At 44.8% G+C, this 21,629-nt stretch overlaps 1 protein-coding gene across 1 annotated transcript in view; it reads right to left on the reverse strand.

The window, feature by feature from the left end:
- LOC8027994 (phospholipid scramblase 1) overlaps positions 1-20,029 on the reverse strand; it is a 28,575-nt gene extending 8,546 nt beyond the window's left edge. Inside the window, exons 1-4 of the mRNA XM_029973091.3 lie at positions 19,903-20,029; positions 9,218-9,322; positions 8,039-8,116; positions 1,034-1,173 (exon numbers count right to left, since the gene is read on the reverse strand). Coding sequence (XP_029828951.3) covers positions 1,034-1,173; positions 8,039-8,116; positions 9,218-9,322; positions 19,903-20,014 — 435 coding nt within the window. The 5' untranslated portion in view covers positions 20,015-20,029. The remainder of the gene's footprint in view (positions 1-1,033; positions 1,174-8,038; positions 8,117-9,217; positions 9,323-19,902) is intronic.
- Between the last annotated feature and the right edge of the window lie 1,600 nt (positions 20,030-21,629).

Raw genomic sequence — 21,629 nt, forward strand, 5'->3', positions numbered from 1 at the left:
TTGTCATTTGTCTGTACTGTGGTCACCTTGAGCTTTTAGAAAGCACGTTTTTGCGAAGAAACAAACGGAAAAGACTCTTTTTGTATGAAATTTGTTGGAGTTTAGTACAAAATGAAGGGCGCGTGATGTTTTTATAATCTTTAGTTTGCAAGGTTTTACGGAACAATTAATATTGTTTTTATACAACCATGCCTCAGCGGTAGCGCGTCCCGACCTAGGTGCATTTTAACTTCGATAGAAATTCGCGGCGCGTCCGCTGGGGAGACGGGGGTGGCATCCCTGTAACCTCTTCCGATGTATCTGTTTCGGCACCAAAATGGCCGATTAAAGCCAAAATAGAAGTAACATGCAGTTCGTCGAATGGCCGCTGCGGGAGAAATGGCGGCGTTGTGTTCGCCATTAGCTCGGTTGTGGTGGACAGATTGGGGCCACTTTTTCAGGGCAGTCTCTGTGGCAGTTTCCCAACTGAGTGGTTCTAGTAACGTTGGCAGGAGGCGTCCGCCATTTAATTTCGAACGCTCCCCACGGTTTGAGTTGAACCCTATCTACAATCCGAGCTCTCCAGGGAGGAGATCCAACAGCCGCGCCCCCAGCGGCAAAGTTGATAACTAAACCCACCGGTACAACAACAACATGAATTATTTGCTCAGGCTTCAGACTCAGGGCTCGGCTGACATAGCCGAACGCCACGACAGCGCAACCTGGGGCTCGCGTCTAATCAGTGAAACACGGTCCGAGCACGAGTTCCAACCAAACGCGGACGCACCCCTCGCTTCCAACCTGAGCCCCGCTCTTGATCGAGGTAAATGACGTAAAGATGTCCTCTCTACAGGCCTTGTGCTGGGTAAACGCCAAACTCCGTGGAAAACAGGCTCAGCAAAGCGCCCCCTGTGGTTCGATCTCCGCGGCAATACTCCCTGCCGTCTGAAAGTTCGTACAACCAGTTTCGCATTTGAAGTTCGGAAACACCTCACTGAATATGAAATGTGGTGCGCGCCTCCGCGATCAAGAGGCGGCAAGGAAGGTGCCCCACCTGAAGACAGCAGGGGAACCAGCAAGTGTCGCAGCGAAGCGGCCTGTCGATGAACATGACTTCCCGGCCCGTGTTGTCCATAATCTTCATTCCGAAAGGTCGGATGGAGCCACAACAGTTTCTCGTGCAGCAGTCGCTGTCTGGAAACAAACACCTTGGAATGTCTCTAGGACAACCCACCTACTTCGGCAAAGGCAGTGCCCCCTGTTGAAGACTTAGTTCGAGGGCTCCTTGGTATGAAACTCGAGGCAAAAAAAGCGCCAGTCAGAAGGATTGTGAAAATAATCCCTTGAGAAGGGGAACAAGAGGGACAAAGGACAAACACAAATCTCCAAACACAGCTAGGTGACTGGTGCGCGACCGAAAAAATCCGCCTGGACCGGGTATCAAACCCGGGACCTCTCCATTTCCAGTGGAGCGCTTTACCAACTGAGCTAACCAGGGGTTAGACGTCAGTAGAGCAAACAGGTTTTATCAGCTGCCACCAGTCTAACACAAACAACTGTGAAAGGCTTGCATTTTAAGGTTATGATTATGATGTAATTAAATGCAAAGGTGCAAGCAAGCTGGACAAGAATGACGAAAATAATTTCTGGAGAAGGGGAACAAGAGGGACAAAGGAAAAACACAAATCTCCAAACGCAGCTAGGTGACTGGTGTGAGACCGGAAAACTCCGCCTGGTCCGGGTATCGAACCAGGGACCTCTCCATTCCTGTCTTCAAGGGTGGTTATATATCATCTGCTATTGACTAGAGGCCAATATCTATAACTAGTGTCTCATGTAAATTACCTGAATACATAATCTATACCAGGGATGGGCAGTATTTCAAATACTTTGTGTATTTTGCATTTGTATTTAATTACAAATAGGGTATTGTATTTGACGCGTGTATTTAAATACTAAAACTTGGGTACTTCAAATGCAATTGTAATTAAATACAATTTTGTGGGCAAAAATACATCCCTCAAATTTATTGTCACTGTCTAGAGCAGGAAGAAAACTACGTTCTGCACCGAATGCAGTGTCCCTCAATCAAGCACAAGCGTTTAGTGACTTTGTGAATACGGTGCTAGTCCAGGGCATGAATAGTGACGAAATCGACGTTCACAGTCAGACTGGCTAAATACGTGCCTGTGACAACCTGTGATGCTTTCCAGCCAGATTTTCGAAACTGGTTCGAGTTGCAACAATAAAAAATTCTCTAGCTAGTGCTGCGCTCTTGGTCGTCTCGGTTCTTTGTTGGTCTATACCAAAATGTAATCGACGAAAAAAGCTGCTTGAAGCTCTGTACTTTTTTCACCTATTACGTCCAAGCTGATTACATTTTCTTTGTGATTATATTTCTATTACGTTACTGGAGCCTCGCAAACTAACTCCCGAGTGTGCGATGCAAAATTAAAATGAGATACCGAGAAACCGGTTGCAGGTGCCCTGAAGTCGCTGACGCAAATTTTGAGGAATGTATTTGGAAAAGTATTTGGAGGAGACCAAATACATTTGGTTGTATTTGTACCTTGTACTTAAATGCTTTTTTGGAAATGTAATTAGATTTGTAATTAAATACATTTTTGACGAAGTATTTTGTATTTGTATTTCGATACATATTTGCATGTATTTTGCTCATCCCTGATCTATACTAACCTTGTTACTTGCGAACAATCATTCCTTTTCACCTCATCAACATGGTTTTAGAAAAGGACTGTCTTGTGAGACACAGCTAGCTGTTATTTTACATCATATTCACACTAATTTGGACGGCTATGAGGTTACTGATGATATTTTTCTCAACTTTTCTAAGGCATTTGATCGCGTTCCTCATCAGCGTTTACTCTGGAAATTATCTGCACTAAATATTGACCCGCATGTATTAAAATGGATTAAAGACTTTTTACATTACAGGAACCAGTGCACTATCGCTAACAACCACCGTTCAAATCCTGTTCCCGTCACCTCCGGTATTCCCCGGGGTAGTGTGCTGGGGTCCGCTTCTCTTTTCTATCTATATAAACGGTTTACCTAACTCCTTGACCTCTCAAATTTCTCTTTTCGCCGATGACTGCGTTATTTATCGTCGGATCAGTAACCCATCATATTCTACTGCCCTTCAAGACGACTTACTAAATATCAACTCATGGTGTACTAATTGGCTCATGATTTTAAACTCATCTAAATGCAATCACGTTCGTTTTATTCGTCCTAATAATTCTTGTTTGTACCCCAGTCAATGTCACATTACCCCATTGGAATTTGTTCAATCGTACAAATACCCAGGAGTTCACCTAGCTAACCTCGAATCTGTCATGGAACATGCATACTAATTACATTCTTTCTAGAGCTAACCGTAGTCTCGGTTAGTTAAAACGTAACCTTAATTCTGCCCCATCTTGTCTTAAACGACTAGCATACGTCACGCTTGTTCGACCGATCCTGGAATACGCTTGCAGCATTTGGAATCCTCATTATCATTGCTTATCTGCCTCACTGGAAGCACTCCAAAACTGAGCCGTTCGTTTCATTTTTTATGATTAATCACGTCATACCAGTGTAACTAACCTTTAAACTCGTGCTGACCTTCATTCACTTGAGATATGCCGCAGGGTATCAAAGCTATATCTTCTGAATAAAATGTACTACTCGCCACCACTTCACTCATCACTTCTCTCTGAACCGTTTTATGTTTCAACCCGCATTGATAACTCATGTAAGATTAAACTTATTTCTTGTAAGTCATCCTTGTTTTTCTGCTCGTTTTTTCTATCCGCCATTGCTGACTGGAACAACTTGCCCGATAACATTGTTTGTCAACGTAATCAAGTTCTTTTTCGATTTAACTACTTTTTGGGGCCCTTGATGTATGTTTACTTAAGTGTGGTTGATTTTGTTGTTTTTGTGCTCTGTACTTTCGATTTATTCTCCATTGTAACCCCTCCCCCCCCCCCCCCCTTACATAATGCCCCTAGAGGGAGTGTAAGATATCTAAATAAATAGATAAATAAATTTCCAGTGGAGCGCTCTACCAACTGACCAGCGGAGCTCTCTACCAACGGACCAGGCGGAGTTTTTCTGTCGAGCACCAGTCACCTAGCTGTGTTTGGAGATTTGTGTTTGTCCTTTGCCCCTCTTGTTCCCCTTATTTGGGGATTATTTTCGCTATTCTTGTTCAGCTCCCTTGCACCTCTGCATTTACTTGCATTATAATCAGTTGGAAAGAGATGGGAAATGCTTTTTTGTGGTAACTTGAGTGGAAAATATCAACTGTAATGGTCATAAAAGCGATGTCTCGGGAACATAATTCAGGTCACCGTAGGTCATTGGAGCTAACAGGATCTAGAGTCGTCACTCGAAGGACGACTGACGGCGCTAGATGTAGTTTAGAGAACGAGGGACGGATCTTCACACCGAAAAACCCTTGAACCGGGACCCTGGGATGGGCTGGATTGTTTCCCCGCGACTACGGAAACTCATGTGTTACAAAGACTGGACCATGCTCCTCGATGTAACCTGGTGACATTTGATGGCGTCTCTAACACCAGCGCTACAATTTGCATAATGTTATAAACGACGTGGCTCAATCATCGCACATTCCTTCTTTCAATTAAACAACATCTTATCAAGACTTAAAGCAACGTATGTAGTTCTTGCAGGCGGTTTTAATTTGCCAGATGTAGAATGTTTGTATGTTCAACCTATATTTTCACCATATCCTTCCTCCATAGCGGTGTTTCTTTTGTAAATTATTTTTATATTTCGATTTGTGGGAACAAAAACTAGAGTTGACTACTACAGGGGTAATGTGCTTGACTTGTTTATACAAGGTGTTCCTTTTTAAGCTTAAAATATTTGTCTCAAAAATCCGTGAAAGCTACACTAAATTGTTTTCTGTTGGGGAGTGATATGGCCAGGGGGACAGAATATAGGGGCGCTAATTATGACGATAAGTTAAATAATTCAATAAAATTTGTTCATTCTATTTTTTACTAGCGAAAATAAACGTACGGTTCCAAGAAGAAACTTACAGAGCGTCATCGAAAATCACTAAATCAGTAATTTTACGAATTTATTTTACGAGTAACTTTATTTTAGCGCTCCACCGTGCTTTCCACGTGCTCCAAGTTTTTCGAGTATTCACAGATGTAGTGGCTTTTTATGACGCTCAGCAAGTTTCTAATTAAAACCATGTTCATTTTCAATCCTCCGAAAGTTAATTAACATACTTTAGCCAATTAGCCGGCTGATCGTCACGGTTAGCCCCTTAACTATGTCCCCCTGATTGTATAACTGACGTGCACAAACTATTAGTGTACAACTATTTTTAACAAATCTGTTAAGCTAGAGAAGGAAGCTATGCAATGATTTAAAAACAACAGTGTCGCTCTCTTCCATGTGGTAGGTACGAATGCAGAAAGGAAAATTGCAATTTCTATTTTTAATTGTGAATTAGAAAATTACAATATTTTTTGTACGCAAATGAACGAGATACATTTTTGTATATGGCTTCACACTGCTATTATAGAAGGCCAAATCGAACTAAGCCCCCGTCCCAGATGGTGTCTCCAGCCACACCTTGAAAACGGGCACACCTACAGTGGGCCCTTACTTAATAATCTTGTTTAAAGACTCCCGTAAAAAAAAAAAAAAAAAAAAAAAAAGTCAATTATTTTTAGATTTAAAGAAGTCAAATATTCATATTCTGAAACGTGGAGACTAAACAACTAAACTATAAGCTTATACTAATTTTCTTAACAGGCGCTTCTTGTAAAACGTTAAAGCACATTATTTATACTAATTTAGTCAGTCATCTAAAGAGTCGCATTTTTTTTCACACGAGGCAATGCGATTTCAAGACGGGCTACTCTTGGGATTCTGAGTTAATAAAGCTCACCAGAGACATTGATTAAGTGGCTTCGCTAAACTGTAATAATCAGGTTTATTGCACATTTTTGAACTCCTGTAAGGCTTTCGATTTTGTATTGTATACCCTTTCATTGCAAAATGCTTCTACTGCTAACATTCCCGATGTGCTTTTGAAGTGGCCGTAAGGTGAAGTTGTTGGAAAAAAACAATGTGTCAATAGAGTGGCTTCGGCAAATATAATCGTGTGCTGCGTGTGCCGCAGGAATCCGTTTTCAGCCCCCTGTTTACGTAAGTAAATAATCTGGCTGTGCATAAAATTGTAGGATGATGACTGTTGTATCTATAGAAATATTTCCCGTGACTAGGGTTCTGAACGTTTGCTGTATCGCCTTCGCTACATACCTTATAGGGTGCGAATTTCAGAAGATGACTCCCACTGTATCGAATGCAATCTCATCACATTTATTTACAAAATACAACCTTTGCCTACTCACTATTTTTTCGGGTAGTGCACGGTTGTGCATTGTCTGAAAATGTACGTAATTTTAATTTTAGGGCCAGTTTTGCAGTTTGCACATTTTGCTTCTGCCAGTGGGCAGCTCCTCGCCTGCGGCGTCTACGCCACGGCAGTGCCAGGCAGTGTTCATGCACGCTATTTTGAACTCCGGCGCGAATTTAATCCCCTTTCATTTAGGCCACCAGGCAGCGTTAGTTTTCGGTGCACACTTGAATACGCGACGCTTCCATACTTCCCTCCTTCATGTCTTCTCCGCTGGGAGGCGTCACCTCTTCTGGTGTTGCAAATAGGGCGGTTTATGACCGCGCTCAGTTTCAATCTCACCAAGAGAATGATGCAGTTTCGTGACAACACAGGAAAGCAAAGCCTCTCGTATAAAAAAAAAACTAAAAATCAAAAACAAAAAAGCAGTAAAAAGACACCGTTGCAAAATCTGAAGATTTATTTGCCCTCGGTGCGTTCCGGCACTTTATAACTTTGCTTAGTTGGTGCAGAGCTAGAAGAGTGCTTCACTAGCCCGCCGGCTATGTTCAAATGCTCCGTTCTCTTCTGAAGAATCGCATTCATCCAGCTACAGATCAGCCGGCATGATGACGCACTTTCCCGAATGTATTCCCCAGTACCTACGATAACTGTTCAAAACAGCCGACTCTGACGGGAAGTAGAGGCCAAAACTGAGCCACATTCAGCCAACCATTCGTTAAATATCACTCTTTACCCTCCGTTGCCGCCTTACCTCCAGCAGTCCATGTATCGCTCGTGCAAAACGTTAGCTGAGCTCTCTTTCGAGGCAGTGCCCTATTTTAAAGTGTTTTCTTTATCTAATCAGTAAGATCTTGTGCGTGATGAGCTAATCATAACCTGAATGGACGCATCAAATATATTCACGCTTCGAATAAATCGGCTTTTTGCTTGATCAAATCAACGCAAGACGCTGGGAGTTTACTCCATGTAATCTTTAAAAGGACATACAGCCCTTGCGCGCATGGGTAGTCTTTGAAATTGAAAATCATAATATAGCAATTATGCAAGTCTTCACGCATTCATAAAAAAATTGAGTATGCATCCCTGACAAACTTTAACAAGGTTGGCGCAGTCCGTTACCTTTTTGAAAAATATTCGCTCGCCTTGTTTAGAGGCCGACGTACACTTCGCGCTTTCCACCTTTGCCCGCCTCCTCCTTTTCTATAGTCTCACCACTGTTTACCTTGTTCGAAGTTGGCTCCTCTCGCAGCTTAGGAGAGGGGAGTGCTAAGAAGATTATCTTCCCTGAAGGAAAGCCGAGATTGTACGTCGGCCTTTAACTGTAGTCTCAAAAAATCTGGAGGACTTTGACAACTGTTAAACTACTTTACACAAGAAGAGTGTTTACTATAGACACAACGTTGTCATCTTTAACTACTCCAAGAAGAGAGGCAAAGTTGACCTTCAGATCGTGATCATGGAAGGCCCTATGTGGTCGATTCTCCTGGCTCCGCAGTATTGATAAAAAGAAATGACGGACTTAATTCGCAGGTACAAAGAGGACTATGAGGCCAGCCACACAGGATTTGAAATCAACCGCCCATCGTGACTCTGCGTTGAGGGTGCAACCCAAAACTGAGATGGGTCCTAGCTTCAAAGCCAACGTACCTTCAGCAGCAAAAAACACATCTTGTCCCATACTGTTGAGGATGGCATATTTGTTGGCAGTTTCAAAGCCCGTGAAAACTGAAATAAAGATGAACAGGAGACATGGGTTTAGGCATCAGATTAAATTATTTATGTGGGAAAGCAAACAAAACAGTATAATTTCTCGTCGTCCCTGTGCCAATAATAAGCCACAGTCGTCATGCAGTAAGAAAGGGAAATGAATATGAATTCAAACCATTTTCATTCTTTCTATACATATATATATATATATAGTTTGATGACCACGAGAACAAAGTCTACCTTCTTCCCTCAAAAGGCCATAATTGAGATGTCTGTAAAGTCAGTTTGCAATGTAAACAGGCCTCAAAACATTTGGTCGACTGTGCGCATTGCAATGCATTTTTATCATATTTATTTGAATGGTAGGCTAATTGTATGCGTACATATCAAATAGTAATTATTTTGTTAAAAAAACATATTCCAGTTTGAATGAAAGTTAAACGATATAGACCAAACAAGCATACATCAGCTTAGCAAGTTACGAAAGCATGTTTCCGTGCATTCAAATTACCTCGGCCGTCAGCATCTGAATGGGTAGCCTAGCTTGCCGAACCTTTGGAGGATCCGAAAAGACTTGGTGCAAACTCGGGCCTGAGATTATAATCCGTTTTCCTTGAGCGAAGCGAGCTGTTTAAGGCAAGTAGCGTGGTCGACTTTACGCCTAAAATTAGAATTTGCTAATATGTTTTTCTTTTTTTTTTTTTCTCTACCAGAGCCGCCTAGGTCGCCTAGGTTTCACTGGCTTCCAGGGCTTTCAGTCACTTCGAGCGAATGGAATGAAGCCAGTGATCTAACCGAACCCACCTAGTTGCCAAGGCAAGAGTATGTTGTCGACGAATTGTCGCAGGAAAACGTGTACACGAAACGTCACGGTGTCGGCGAAACTTGCTGCTATAAAACAGCTGTAAACTTTTACACGCAACGTGTTTCCACGAAGCGTGTTTCGACGAAACGGCGCGGACCCGATTTTATGTGCCCGTAGTTTGTGGTTCTGGCAATACCACGGCGTGGGTGAAAGAGTGCAAAACAACGTTATTTAAAAGCGATGAATGCACGCTCACTGGGATAGAGAAAACAAATCAGCTCCTCTCTATTCGCGCTTCACACTAAATGTTTTACCTTCAAGCAGTTCGACTTTCTGTTTTATGATGATTTGGTCGATCATCCCCAGATACTCGAGACCTGGCGGTATATGACTGGGGTTCATCATCTTGAAGGCTGCCCCTACAAAAGAGAAAAAAGCAACAACGATGTAATCGAGGTGTCAAACCGAACCGGACCGCAAACCGTAAAGCGGATCAAAATCGTTATTTTTGACCAAACAGGAACAAAACCAAAACCGAACATTTGACACCGAACCAGGCTAACAAAGCTAGCGGCGTTCAAGGAAGTCTCGGTAGTGCCCCCCAAGAATCATGGTGACGCCACGACGACGTCAATTATGTTAATAACCCACTCCGGCCATAAGGACGGGTACACCCGATGGCATCCATGTTTCATCGATGTGCTCTTTCTGCGCTCAAGGGTAAGGTTCTTGTTTCCGCCGCCTCAAAACATGGCGTAAGGATCGACACTGCCACCGGCTGTGGCAATCGTGGCAACGGCACAACCCGCCACGGTCGCCGACATCCTATGAGCGTGGTCGTCTGCTCCAAGTGTTCTGTGGAAAATGTGGTGTTCTATCGGTCCGGTTTAATTTTACATCAGAAGTTCTGGTGGTCTCGCAAAAGGATGCCTTTTTGCCAGTAGCGTAACCAGTAATTATTATTGGGGGGGGGGGGGGGGGGGGGCGTAAAAAAAAGCGCGCCATCTACTAGCTGCTGCGCCAACTAACCGAGCTCGCCACTCTTTGGGCAGTCAGCGTTTGATGTGAACTCAGCTCAGATCGGACCGAGAACGAGTGCTGTATCAGCATTCAGCGAGGACTCTGACACAATGGGCCTTTTTCCAGTAAGCGTCCGCGCACGCGCACACCCTTTTTCCTTGACCTTGACCGCCCTTTCGCCATTCTTGGGGGGCACTGTTTTCTTGCGACACTAATCTGTTCCTATGGGAGAAGGCGAGGCTGGTTGCCCTCCATTTTTAGTAGGCGGCGAAACCCTCATGAGGCGCTCCTTACTGGAAAAAGGTGCACTAGATGCTTTGTGGCCAAAAGGGTTTTGTAGCTCAAAGGGGTTTTGAAAATGGTCTACTTTCTCCTTCGCGTCGGCGGCGTCAGTGGCGTGGAATCGTTTATTCATCTTTAGTAGTACAGTTGTTACCGCACTCAGCTTAAGGCCAAGTCACGTGCTTTCCAGTCGCCCTAATAACAAAGATTGCATCGAGATCTTTTGAGCGACTGCAAACACGTAGAGGAGGCTCTGACCACAACGTGACCCTGACTGAGCGAAGGCGCATCGCATGTCACCCACGTGATGTCCGATGCGCAATGCTGCTTGCTATCTGTTCTCGGTAAATACCGACGGACCACGAAAATTATACCCCAGATTCAATTTGATAAAAATCGGAAAGAATCGAAAAACTCCAAATCCACCTTTTGTCAAGTATGTTCTGCCCCTAGACACGTTACTGGGTTCTAGACTAAGTGGCTAGAAAACAACGCGCGCGCTCGAGGCCACCCTAACCGTTCGACACCCAAAACTTCAGCTGCATCCTGTTTGACCTTTGAGCCCTTGTGAATTGAATACGGCTCCCAGAAACTCGCCTTTGCCCCCATCGTGGGTTATCTTCTGCCTCGAGGTCGATTCAAAAAAATTATCTTCCTTCTCTGCTGGGCCAGAAGGGAGAGAGAGAGAGGGTACCAGAATCATTTACTCTCTAATCGATATTACTGTGAAAGGTCCATTCCAGCTGTCTGAATAAAAAAAAACCTACGCCTCAAGCGAAGATCTTGATTTATAGTTTTATTTTACGTTAACCAGGCACCATCCTGCACGGAAGTGTCAGCGAGGCATGCCTCTTTCGTCGTAAATATCCGTTATCTCGTTGCTATCTCTTACACAACAACTCATGTTTACAAACAAACCGGAGCGCCCCTAGCGGACGCCACCGACGCCGTGCATGCGCGATGAAGTGTGGGCAAGAAGCTCGCCGTCACCCATAAACAAACCATTGGAAGGCGATGTCGGCATCGGTGTGAGTCCCCGTGCTTTTTATTTTCGCGTTGGATTGTTGATTTTATGTCTTCCTGGCAATGTTTGATTACTTTAGCGGCCTCAGTAAAATTAACGAGGCTCCTTACACCGCAAAACGTCGTGTGAATAATGTGACATGCGGTGATTCATTCCGCGTGGACGCCGCAGAACGTACGCTAAAGCCTGATTCGCATGAAGAGATTTCGCTCGCACTTTTCAGTCGCGACGTCGCTCGGGCTGCAAAAACGTGGACCGTTGCTGAGATGGTCGATGACGATTCTGAAATCGCAAGCAGAATCGGACCAAGTGAATCAGGCATAACAAGTCGGTGATGGCCACTGGTAACAATGATCAACGTCTCATTGTATCTACTGTTTACATCGAGCCTGCTTACGCCAACCCACCTTCATACTTAAAAGCATTTTGGGGCCTGTACATACTTGTCGCAATTACCGGGTCAACGTTTGGTCTACGGGCCGCTGTCGTTTGAACGAGCAGACAACAGTTCGAACGAACCGGCAGCCGTTTGAACTTGAAGATGCACTGAACGTAGTCAGCAGGTGGTCCGTACAACTTGGCGGTTTTCCCGTGTTCATGTTGGAACAAAACAAATAAATCTGACGACAACAAGTATCCGTAAATTGAACCAAAATTGCTTCCCGCAGAAGCAGTCGTGGCCCAACAACGTCTGGTTTCCTTTTTTTTTTTTTTTTTTTGCACGGCATTTATTAGCGTTTTTGGAGGAACCGAGCAGGCAGAAAATACACGAAGACTGACCTTCAAACTTTTCCCGACTCTTGCGGTATAGCCCCAGTCGCGGCGTTTTGAGGAGAAGGCAGGCTTTTTTCCGATTTCTTTCAAAACAACGCAGGAATGCACGTCCTGCATGATGACTTCTGCCCACAGCCCCAGACCGGAAGTGCGGCCGACGTGCCACCACCGCGACGTGGCGTAAAAGAGCCGAGTTCGTGTATAAATACCAGGACGCTTTCCAAGTGTTTCGGTCACGCCAGTGGAATAGCCAGAAATATTTTAAGGGGGGAAGGGGGGGGGGGGGGGGGGGGATACTCGAATGGGAGACTAGAATAATGAATGAAAGTGCGACTCCAGAAGAAGCAGCCGCTACTTCTTCTGTTGAAAATTGGGACACAGGGCAGAAAATTGTTGGAGCAAAGCGCAAGGGTTTAAAGCGTCGGCGCGTTGAAACAGGACCGGCTGGACGACACCTGGCCTCATGCATTTGTACAAATCCACCAGCTGAACGGGACAAGCCAGACGAATCGATTGTCACGCTGAAGAGCAGAGACAAGATCTCGGTAGCAAACGCTGCCTTTGGGAAAGCTCCGAAGTTCCTAGCAGAGAACATGCCTGTGTTTGAGGGACGGCTCGGGAACAATCTAATGAAGGTACTCAGGGACACAGGGTGTAACACAGTGGTCGTCAGAAATGACCTGGTTCCGGCCAAGAACTTCACCGGAAAATCGAGTGGTGTCTTCCTATTGAACCGGACGGTCAGGTATCTGCCCGAAGCCAAAATCTCCATTCAGACGCGATTTTATACAGGAACAGTTTTATCGAAATGTATTAGCGATTCATTGTATGATATAGTACTAAGGAACATTCCTCAGATTTAAAGTGCAGACGACCCGGATCCTGGATGAAAAAAGACAAATGAAGCTGACGAGCGAGGTCCTGACGACGGCGCAGAGATGAATCGACGACCCGAAGTACGAGCGGACAGACCCAAGACGTCCGGTTTAGGAAAAAGCAATGACGGGTCACGTCAGACAAAGTTAACGGAAGTTGCCTCAGCTCTGGACACGAGCGTCGCGCAAAGTGTGGCGAAGGAAAGCGAAGGAACACGTCTGAATGTACCCCAGGCATCAATTGTCGATGCAACATCCGAGGAGCTTGATAGAGAGCAGAAAAAAAGACGACACCCTTAAGAGGTGTTTTGATGAGATCAATAAGATCACGAGGAAACGTAGATCCAGAACGATGTTCCAGTTTGTCATGAAAATTAACTTGTTATACAGGACTGCTCAGTACTCATTGGGAAGGAAGACAAATTAGCTTGTGCTTCCGAAGAAGTTCAGAGCAACGGTGATGACGATCACACATGATGATATCATGCTGGGCCACTTAGAAATGAAGAACACACTAGGCCTGGTGGCAGAAGAGTTCTTATGGCCGGAGATTCAAAGCGAAATCAAAAAGATATGTCCGGGCGTGCGACGTCTTTCAGCGCACTGTGCCAATGGCAAGGGCGCCACTGGGAATATGCCCACGATCGAGACGCCAATCCATAAGTTGGCCACCGGCATAGTTGGACCCACCACACAGATGTCGAGTGCAGGAAACAATTATATCCTTACCATGGTGGACACGGCTACAAGCTATCCAGACGCGGTGCGTTGCGGGCCGCTGGATATCAGCAGGTAGCCGAAGCGCTGGCAGAAATATTCACGGGGTCTGGGGGGCCAACGGAGACATTCAGTGACCGCGGTACCAACTTTACGTGAGACTTGATCAAAGAAATAAGTCGTTTATAATCAATAAAGCACCTGCATACCACTCCCTACCATCCGACCTGTAATGGTTTGGTCGAGAGGTTTAACGGCACTACGAAACAGATGTTACGGTGAATGTGCCAAGAGAGGCCAAAGGACTGGGACCCAGCGCTGCTCTTCGCATACAGGGAGGTCCCGTAGTCAAGTCTCAAGTATTCGCCGGCTTCGCTCCGGTGTCTAGGAACCCGGCACTAACATACACGGCTCCGTCTCGGCATCGTGGGTCGATCTCAAACATATCCGCCTCCATCCACCGTGACAAGGCATCGGACCCATCGTCTACGGTCAAGGACACCAGCAACCAATGGGACCACCGACGCAAGCCAAGGCCCGCTGGTGACTATGCGTAGGACGAACGTATTTTGAGTGACCAGTCATTTCGCTCTTCGAAGATAATTTTAGAGCGCAGCTCTTAGGCGCCCGTTTCCGCCTTGAGAGGCGTCGCCGTCGCCGTCGGTGTAACCGCGACCCCCCAGGAAGACCTCGGGAGGACATCGGGAAGACCTCGGAAAAGGCGGGGGGGGCGGGGGGGTCACGTGACCCCCCCCCCCCCCCCTCAGTACCCTTCCCATCTCCTCCTCAAGAGCTGGGCTCTAATTCGGCGTTACAGGCAGTTGTAAACGGCTTGCACTTATTCTTTCTTTTCTTTCTTCGCTTATCATTGTTTGGTTTAGATATATGCTTATATTGCCCGTCTCAGTATTCTGATCTCTTTTCTCATCATCCCGGACGAACCTTGAGAGGGAACTACACTATTTTATTGTCCTTAGCTAGCTTTGATAGATAGTTGAAAGGATTATCTATAGTGAAAGTATTATTTGGGACGAATGCACTGAAAAAAGAAACTATTCGAGTTTTCTTATCTATAGCTCAGCAATTTTCGTGGGGAACTTCCGCTCAATTTTGTAACCATGCGTGCACATATGGAGACCATAAGTCTACGATGGTTCAAACATTGAATTTGTTTATTTAATGCACTCAGGCTCAGAAGGCATTACAAAAAGGGAGGAAATACAAATTCACAGAGTAGATAAACACTCTAGTAAAAGTACAAACGCAGAAAGCAAATTTGTTTGAAAATATTTAGCTAGGTACGTGATATTAGTAATGATGATTAGTTAACTCCTCCTTAAATTAATTAATTGATGACCTGTTCACCAAAGATGCTGGAAGTGGTTCCACTCCGATGTCTTACTCGGTTTGAAGGAAATGATGCAAGTTGACGTTCCACAATGAGGTATGCCGACTTTATAATGATTCTCTACTCGCGTGGAAATTTATAAAGTACTAAGAGATAGTTTGCTTCTTACTGAAGCTTTCGAATCATAAATTATGTAAAAAATGCATACGCAACATATGTTTTAACGTATCGAAAGAGTGCAGAGGGGACAACGTGGCTTTTAGAGATGAGACACTTGCGGCGCGATTATAGTTACAGTATACGGAACTTGCTCTGCAATTTTCAGAGCTTCGTGGTTACAGACGTCGTGTGACCGGGGTCCCAGATTGCTGATGGGTATTCAAGTTTAGATCAAACTAGAGTTTGTACAAAAATGGTTTTAATGACGACGGGGCTAATGTACAATTTATTTCCAAATATCCAAGCATTACATTAGAATTAGTTACAATCTGATTGGTGTAAGGTTTTCCTGACACGTTTCGCGTTATGTGAACTCCCAGAAATAGTGTGGGAGACGTCTCAAGCTGCAGTTTGGTTTTACAAATTAAGCATGATGATAAAAGGGTTATTCCAACCAGAAACCCTAATGGCTTTCCATTTGGTAATTTAAAGAGTCATTTGTCATAAATTAAGCTCACGCTGCAGGACACAAAGATCTGAATAAGCATCGTTAGGCTCTGTTTTAGGCCCTCTCCCTTTGCTAATCTTTATTAATGATATCACGCATGAAATTACATCAAGTATCAGGTTGCATGCTGACGACTGCGTTTTATACAAAGAAGTCTCCGACGACGACGACGTTCAAATCCCACAGGGAGATTTATATAAGATCACAGAGTGGCGTGATGATTGGAAAATGTATCTTTATGTGTCCAAATGTGTCCATGTTCGATTCACTAGAAAACGTAAAATTGTCGCACCAATTTTAAACTAAACTATCATCCTTTAAAACCTAGCACTGAGGCAATATATCTAGGTGTTCGCCTAAGCGCTGATTTAAGATGGAATAATCACGCGAAGCAATTGTGCTCTAAGGCCAGCGGCATGCTGCACTTTTTGCGTCGAAATTTCAGAAAAGTAGTATAACTTGAATTGTTATAATACATCTGACATATATTTTGCTTTGCATCCCTTCCGTCTGGCTTTTTAATAATCTGTGTCGCTCATTCTACGCCTCATATGCCTTATTTTTATTAACCCAAATTACACACTGAAACGGTTTGCACCCTTAAGGTGTAAGAACGCTGTTCCAGAGGCTTACACCCAAAACTAAACTCGTTCAGCACCCTAACTTCGACGTAACACACCCCTTTCAATCGTAAATAAGGTGCTCTTGCATTATACAGTCTTTGTTGGGGGAAGGGAAAGTCTGCTAGGGAGAAATGAGGCGAACACCCTTTTTGAAGGGTATTCGTCGCACTAACACCAGCTTGCTTTATCCGAGGTTGTTATAGTGACAATCTCAAATAAATACAGACTGTTTCGATCATTTTTAGTTGGAGATACATTTCTTGAATAGAGATATACATATTAGGTGTTACGTGTAACCTTAGTAATTACAGAGCAGTCATCTGCGCGGATTGATATCTTTAAAATGTTGAGTGTAATAAGCGATGGTGCAGCAAGTGCTTCTGTTTCGCTTGGGATTTTAGTTTTTCTATGGTGTATATTAATAGCATACCGTTTCTTGCCCAGAATGAACAACAGTATTGAAAAACTTCGGTCTTTATGTAAATTCTAGGGAAACTGCCGAGTCATGATTCCTACCTCGTGCTTGACTCAATGCGTCTGTGTCTGTGCTGCATTTGTGCATATAAGAACTGCATGTGGTGCTCGTTGCTCGATAAATATCTCTAGGAGGCTGTTAAGATCACCAGCGTTATATTTTAAGGTGTTCACTAGCATCCTATGGGTATTGATGTAATACCCTTCGGCTATTATTTCTGGGACCTCCTAATTTACGCCCTTAAGTGTGTAATTTTTGTTAGTGAATAGCCAACTGGCCATAAGCTCATCGGTATTTTCAGTAACACTTGTAGGCCTTTCTGATAATAAAGTTTATTTTATTTTATTAACTTCATTGGGCATCATTCTGAAAGTTTCAACGTTCTTTGAGCAACCCTCGCTCACTGAAATGCTCGTATTTCTAAACATTTTGCACGACCCAAATTGCGCTTTCTTCTGTAAGAGCAGGTTTGCAACAACAGGCCTGCCCTTATGTGGGTTAACTTCTCAATCCAGTGAGCCCGACTGATTGTATCGGAGTCAAACTGAACGCAAAGTTTTCAGGTACGGCGTGCGTTTCCACAACCGTTTCTATTAGGCCGGAGCCCTGAGAAGGGCCGGTTTGGTTGACTGGATTGTCTTTCTGCGTCACCAGAACGACGCCTACAAGAGCGATTTCAGAAAGATTGGATTCCCATTTTTCCTGGCGTTCATACATATTGAGTTCCCTATTGTATTTGCAACTTGCAAGCTTACGTTCAGTGATTCCAACTCGCGATGTCAGAGCGGCTATTGAGTCATTTTTGGATTCTTGTTCCTCGGTGATATATTTCAATTGTTTCAACACGCTTGCCTGGCCAACGTGTAATTGGCGAACAATAGACTATCTTCGGCAGTGACTCAGACCTTGTACTACTCATGGGATTGGGGTTGCGCTCTACGCCTTGCCCTTCAATAAGGGGTAAAAACAGGTCAAGAAACATTTCGAGAGACATCCGAGAAAGGCAATATGAGCTAAATGTTGTTACTTCTAATATAGTAGATCTGTTCTTGCAAACAAATCTGCCCAAGAGCGGAATATTAGGTGTCGCCATGGGATAAACCGTTCAAGCTACGAAGGCCTTTAAATAATCACAGACACAACTTAAACCGAAACAGATATGCACAAACATACTCTTATTCTCACCAAGAGGATTTGTCATTTCCTTTGCAGATTACGCGATGATGAAACAAGTATATCCCCAAGTTTTCAAGCGCATTGGATCATACACAAGACCTTTTGTAGCACAAGAATAACATTTGAACGAAAGTGTAAATAGATTTCGCATATAATGCAATGCAGCATTTCGCGTCAACGCAGCTCCAGGGTGACTATGTCTTTGTAGGTAGTGTATTAATATCGCTGACCCTGACCACATAAAATGCGTGGTCCGAGTCAGCGACTGACATTCAATGTCATTTTCATCGACTGATACTTGGTGACCGGCGACTCAGCTCGCGATCCTGACTACAAGTGCCACGGGTGCACCAAACTGCACCAAAGATGGCACGCGCTGACCTGGTCGGGGCCCCCACGCTTTGGGTCACTCCAAAACAGCTGAAGCGTCACACCGAGTCTGCGCAGTCCGACGCCGCAAGCTCGTTGGGGGACTCAAAACCGTGGGGGGCCCTTATGCCGTTCTAACGCCATTCGATGGAAAATACATTGAGATTTTCTGTGTGCTGGGGTATATTAATCCTCAAATCAGGCACGTAGCCAGGGGGGGGGGGGGGGGGGGCATGAGGCTGCCCCCCCCCCCCCGAAACCTTCCATTTTGCTGGAACCTCCTCTCCCCTTCCCCCTCATACAGCATTTGCCATTTTGTCATGGGCGCCCCCCCCCCCCCCCCGCCCCCTTCCCGAAACAAAATCCTGGCTACGTGCCAACCTCAAATAATGGGAGTTGATAGCAGTCACGTTTCGCTTTGTTTTCTTAGTGAACAGGGGAATTACGTTGAGCGGATTTCTTGTTTACCTCGGGTGGTAGTGCGGGTGACAGCCGCGTTCAATATATTTTATTTTTTCTCTTCTCGGTTGGAATGCCGAGTGAACAGTTGCTTGGAGTGCTTCAATACTATGCCCTCTGGAATAGGCCTGTTGCAATCTCCCTTATCGCGGTGCCCGCTGATAGACTAAAAACATAGGGACCCTTGACATTTCGGCGCAACTGGATGCCAGGCGATGCAATACGCCATTAAAATATAGCTGCCTGTCAGCAACAAGACACACGGCACCCTCCCTTCCTCCTTCATACGCAGATATTTTCGTTAGCAAGTCTTACCGAGGTCTCTCCATAAGATTGCAAGCCGCAATCGATTGGTCACTATGCCGACAAAAGGAAACCTTATCTCTCATTTATATTTTCTCTCTTATCGCGCTTGAGCTGACAGTTACTCTTTTTGGATATTAATCAGCAAAATTAACGATATATGGCAGTCGCTGTAGGCTCATAACAGCCCCTGAGGCCAAAATATCGGCACTCATCAATCAGAGCACTCCAAGGCTCTGTTTTTATCTTAAATCTCGAATTTTTAATTTTTTTTTTTTTTGCAGATTATTTTTGATACGATTGCGATGAACTTTAGTACACTGGGTCCCCGAATACCAAGTTATAAGTTGGAAAGTGTCTTTTTGACGGGTGAGCAAAGTGTTGACACAAAACCGCAGCCCTCGCAAGATTGTCTCTCGACGTCAAAGAGTTCGAAGAATGGACGCCAAATGTAGCATTTGACTGATAGTCTGAACCAGGGCTTCTTTCTGTAAACGTCGGTATAGGTATTCCAAAAAAAAAGGGCCTGGAGAGCTGTCAAAGCTAACACTGTCAGCGAACGCCTATACGTTCCAACGCTGCAGTCAGTCGTGCAGCTATACTACACATCACCGCGCGCCTTTCAGCTGTCGGCACCGACAAAAAACGCTCGGTGCTCAATTTCACCTTACAATGAACCGCAGAGGACGCTACGAAGCAACGAAGCCAATCCGATGCCATGTGAATGCCACGTGACCGTCGGAAACGGCGCCCCGACGCTCGAGACGAGCAGTCACGTGACATGCTTCCGTCACTGAATACTGATTCGGACAGCGCGGGTAGCGTCCACCGCGCTTCATCGTATTCGGTGACACGCCATAGCACAAGGGAGCTCAGAATCAGCTTACCGTGAAACCTGTTGCTGCTGTGGAGCTCTACTGGAGCCGCCGCGTCGACGGCGCAGAACCGATAGCTCGGGCTATGAATAAGGCGGTGGCAGGTGAGCGGGATGGTTACCATAGCAGCTATCTCCGCCGGGGATGTGACGTTAACCGGCGTTGCCGCGGTATTGCCTCGGCTGACGTGCGGGCCCAAACGCTTCGTAAGTCGCCTGCTCGGCCAAGCACAGGACGTCGTCGAGATAGAAGCGGGGGGCAGGAGTGCTCGGTTGGTGGACGTCGAAAAAAACAGCCTCGGGCGTTTTTTTTTCCCCTTTGTAAAAAGCGATGCACTGAAATTATATACTATCCTAATAGTGCTTTCATAAAGAACCTCGTGAAATACAGTCCAAATCTATTTAGTTCGCTAATAGCATATTGAACATAGTTTTAGCGCGACAACGCCGCCGAAATACGAAGTATACACTGCAATTGTAGTAAGAGGAAACTTCAGGTATTGAACGTACCGGGTTCGATCTAGAAAATTAAACCCGGGTTTTCGGCCCCCGTGAATAAACTACAGATTACAGAAAGCCGAATCCCTTCGAGAATATGATGTTAGCGGTGGTGACAAAATGCGAAAGGTTGACCACACAACTTTACCTGGATAGGTACTAGAGAAGCCTTCGTCCGCCTAAGTATAATACTCAATAAACCGAAATTAGATATTGCGGATGCCTGTAGCATTTATTTCAGCGAAAAAGCTTATTAATAAGAAAGCCATAACTGTTTGTTTGTTTGTTTGTTGTTTTCTTTTGTTTGTTTGTTTTTGTTGTTGTTGTTGTTTTGTTGTTGTTGTTGTTGGTTTTTTTTTGGGGGGGGAGGGGGGTTGGCAGGTTTTTTTGTTTTTCTTTTTTTGTAATAAATGCTACGGGCACCCACAATTTCAAAGCTCGGTTTCATAAACATTAGGATTAGGTGGACGTAAAACACAGAGAACTTTTTTTGTGTACCTCTCGATCCAGGAAACACGTAACTGGCATCACATTCTTACTTAATTCCACCTTTCAGCGATGCGTAGTTTATTTAAGCGGGCTTAAAAGTCGAGTTTCATTTTCTCGGTCGAACACGGTTCTTGTTTCATAGAAGTATGTACATATTTAGAATAGTTAATTGGCATTGCTTCCTACCAAAAGTCGCAGAGGGAATTGCAAATGGGTGAAGCGAAAGAGGAACAAATTTTGTGCATTATTCAGCGTTTAGGACGTGGAACTGCGTCTTCGTGTGCGTTCTCGTATAAGTAAAAAAATTGTTGGTGCGACCGCACCGATTGTCATGCAATTCCTGGCCTGCTGCTTCGAATGCATTCGTCGGACAGAAGTGGGGCATGTGCCGCTGGATACACGAAGAACGTCGCTACAAAAGGGCAACCGCCCGATATCTTGCAGTTATCTATGACGCGGACGACGTCACCCGGCAAACGGCGGGGAAAGCCCCACCCTGCATTATCTCCGGGTTGTTGCCGGCCAGATACTTCCCAACCACTTGTGCTCAAGACTTCAATTAGGTTTCGTCGGTGAAATGACGAGCTACTCTAAGGGTGCAACCTGCCAACTATTCGGCACTGTTCAATTCGAGCTGAAGCTTCATTTTTCGCACACCCTTATTCAGTAATCAGATATTGTGATGTCTTTCCGAAACCTGGTTCCTTGACAGAGAGATAGAATGCAGTCAAGCTGGTTGGTTAACGACAGAAT

The sequence above is a fragment of the Ixodes scapularis genome, unplaced genomic scaffold (assembly GCF_016920785.2).
Source record: "Ixodes scapularis isolate PalLabHiFi unplaced genomic scaffold, ASM1692078v2 PGA_scaffold5__190_contigs__length_132052651, whole genome shotgun sequence".
In the NCBI taxonomy this organism is placed as follows: Eukaryota; Metazoa; Arthropoda; class Arachnida; order Ixodida; family Ixodidae; genus Ixodes; species Ixodes scapularis.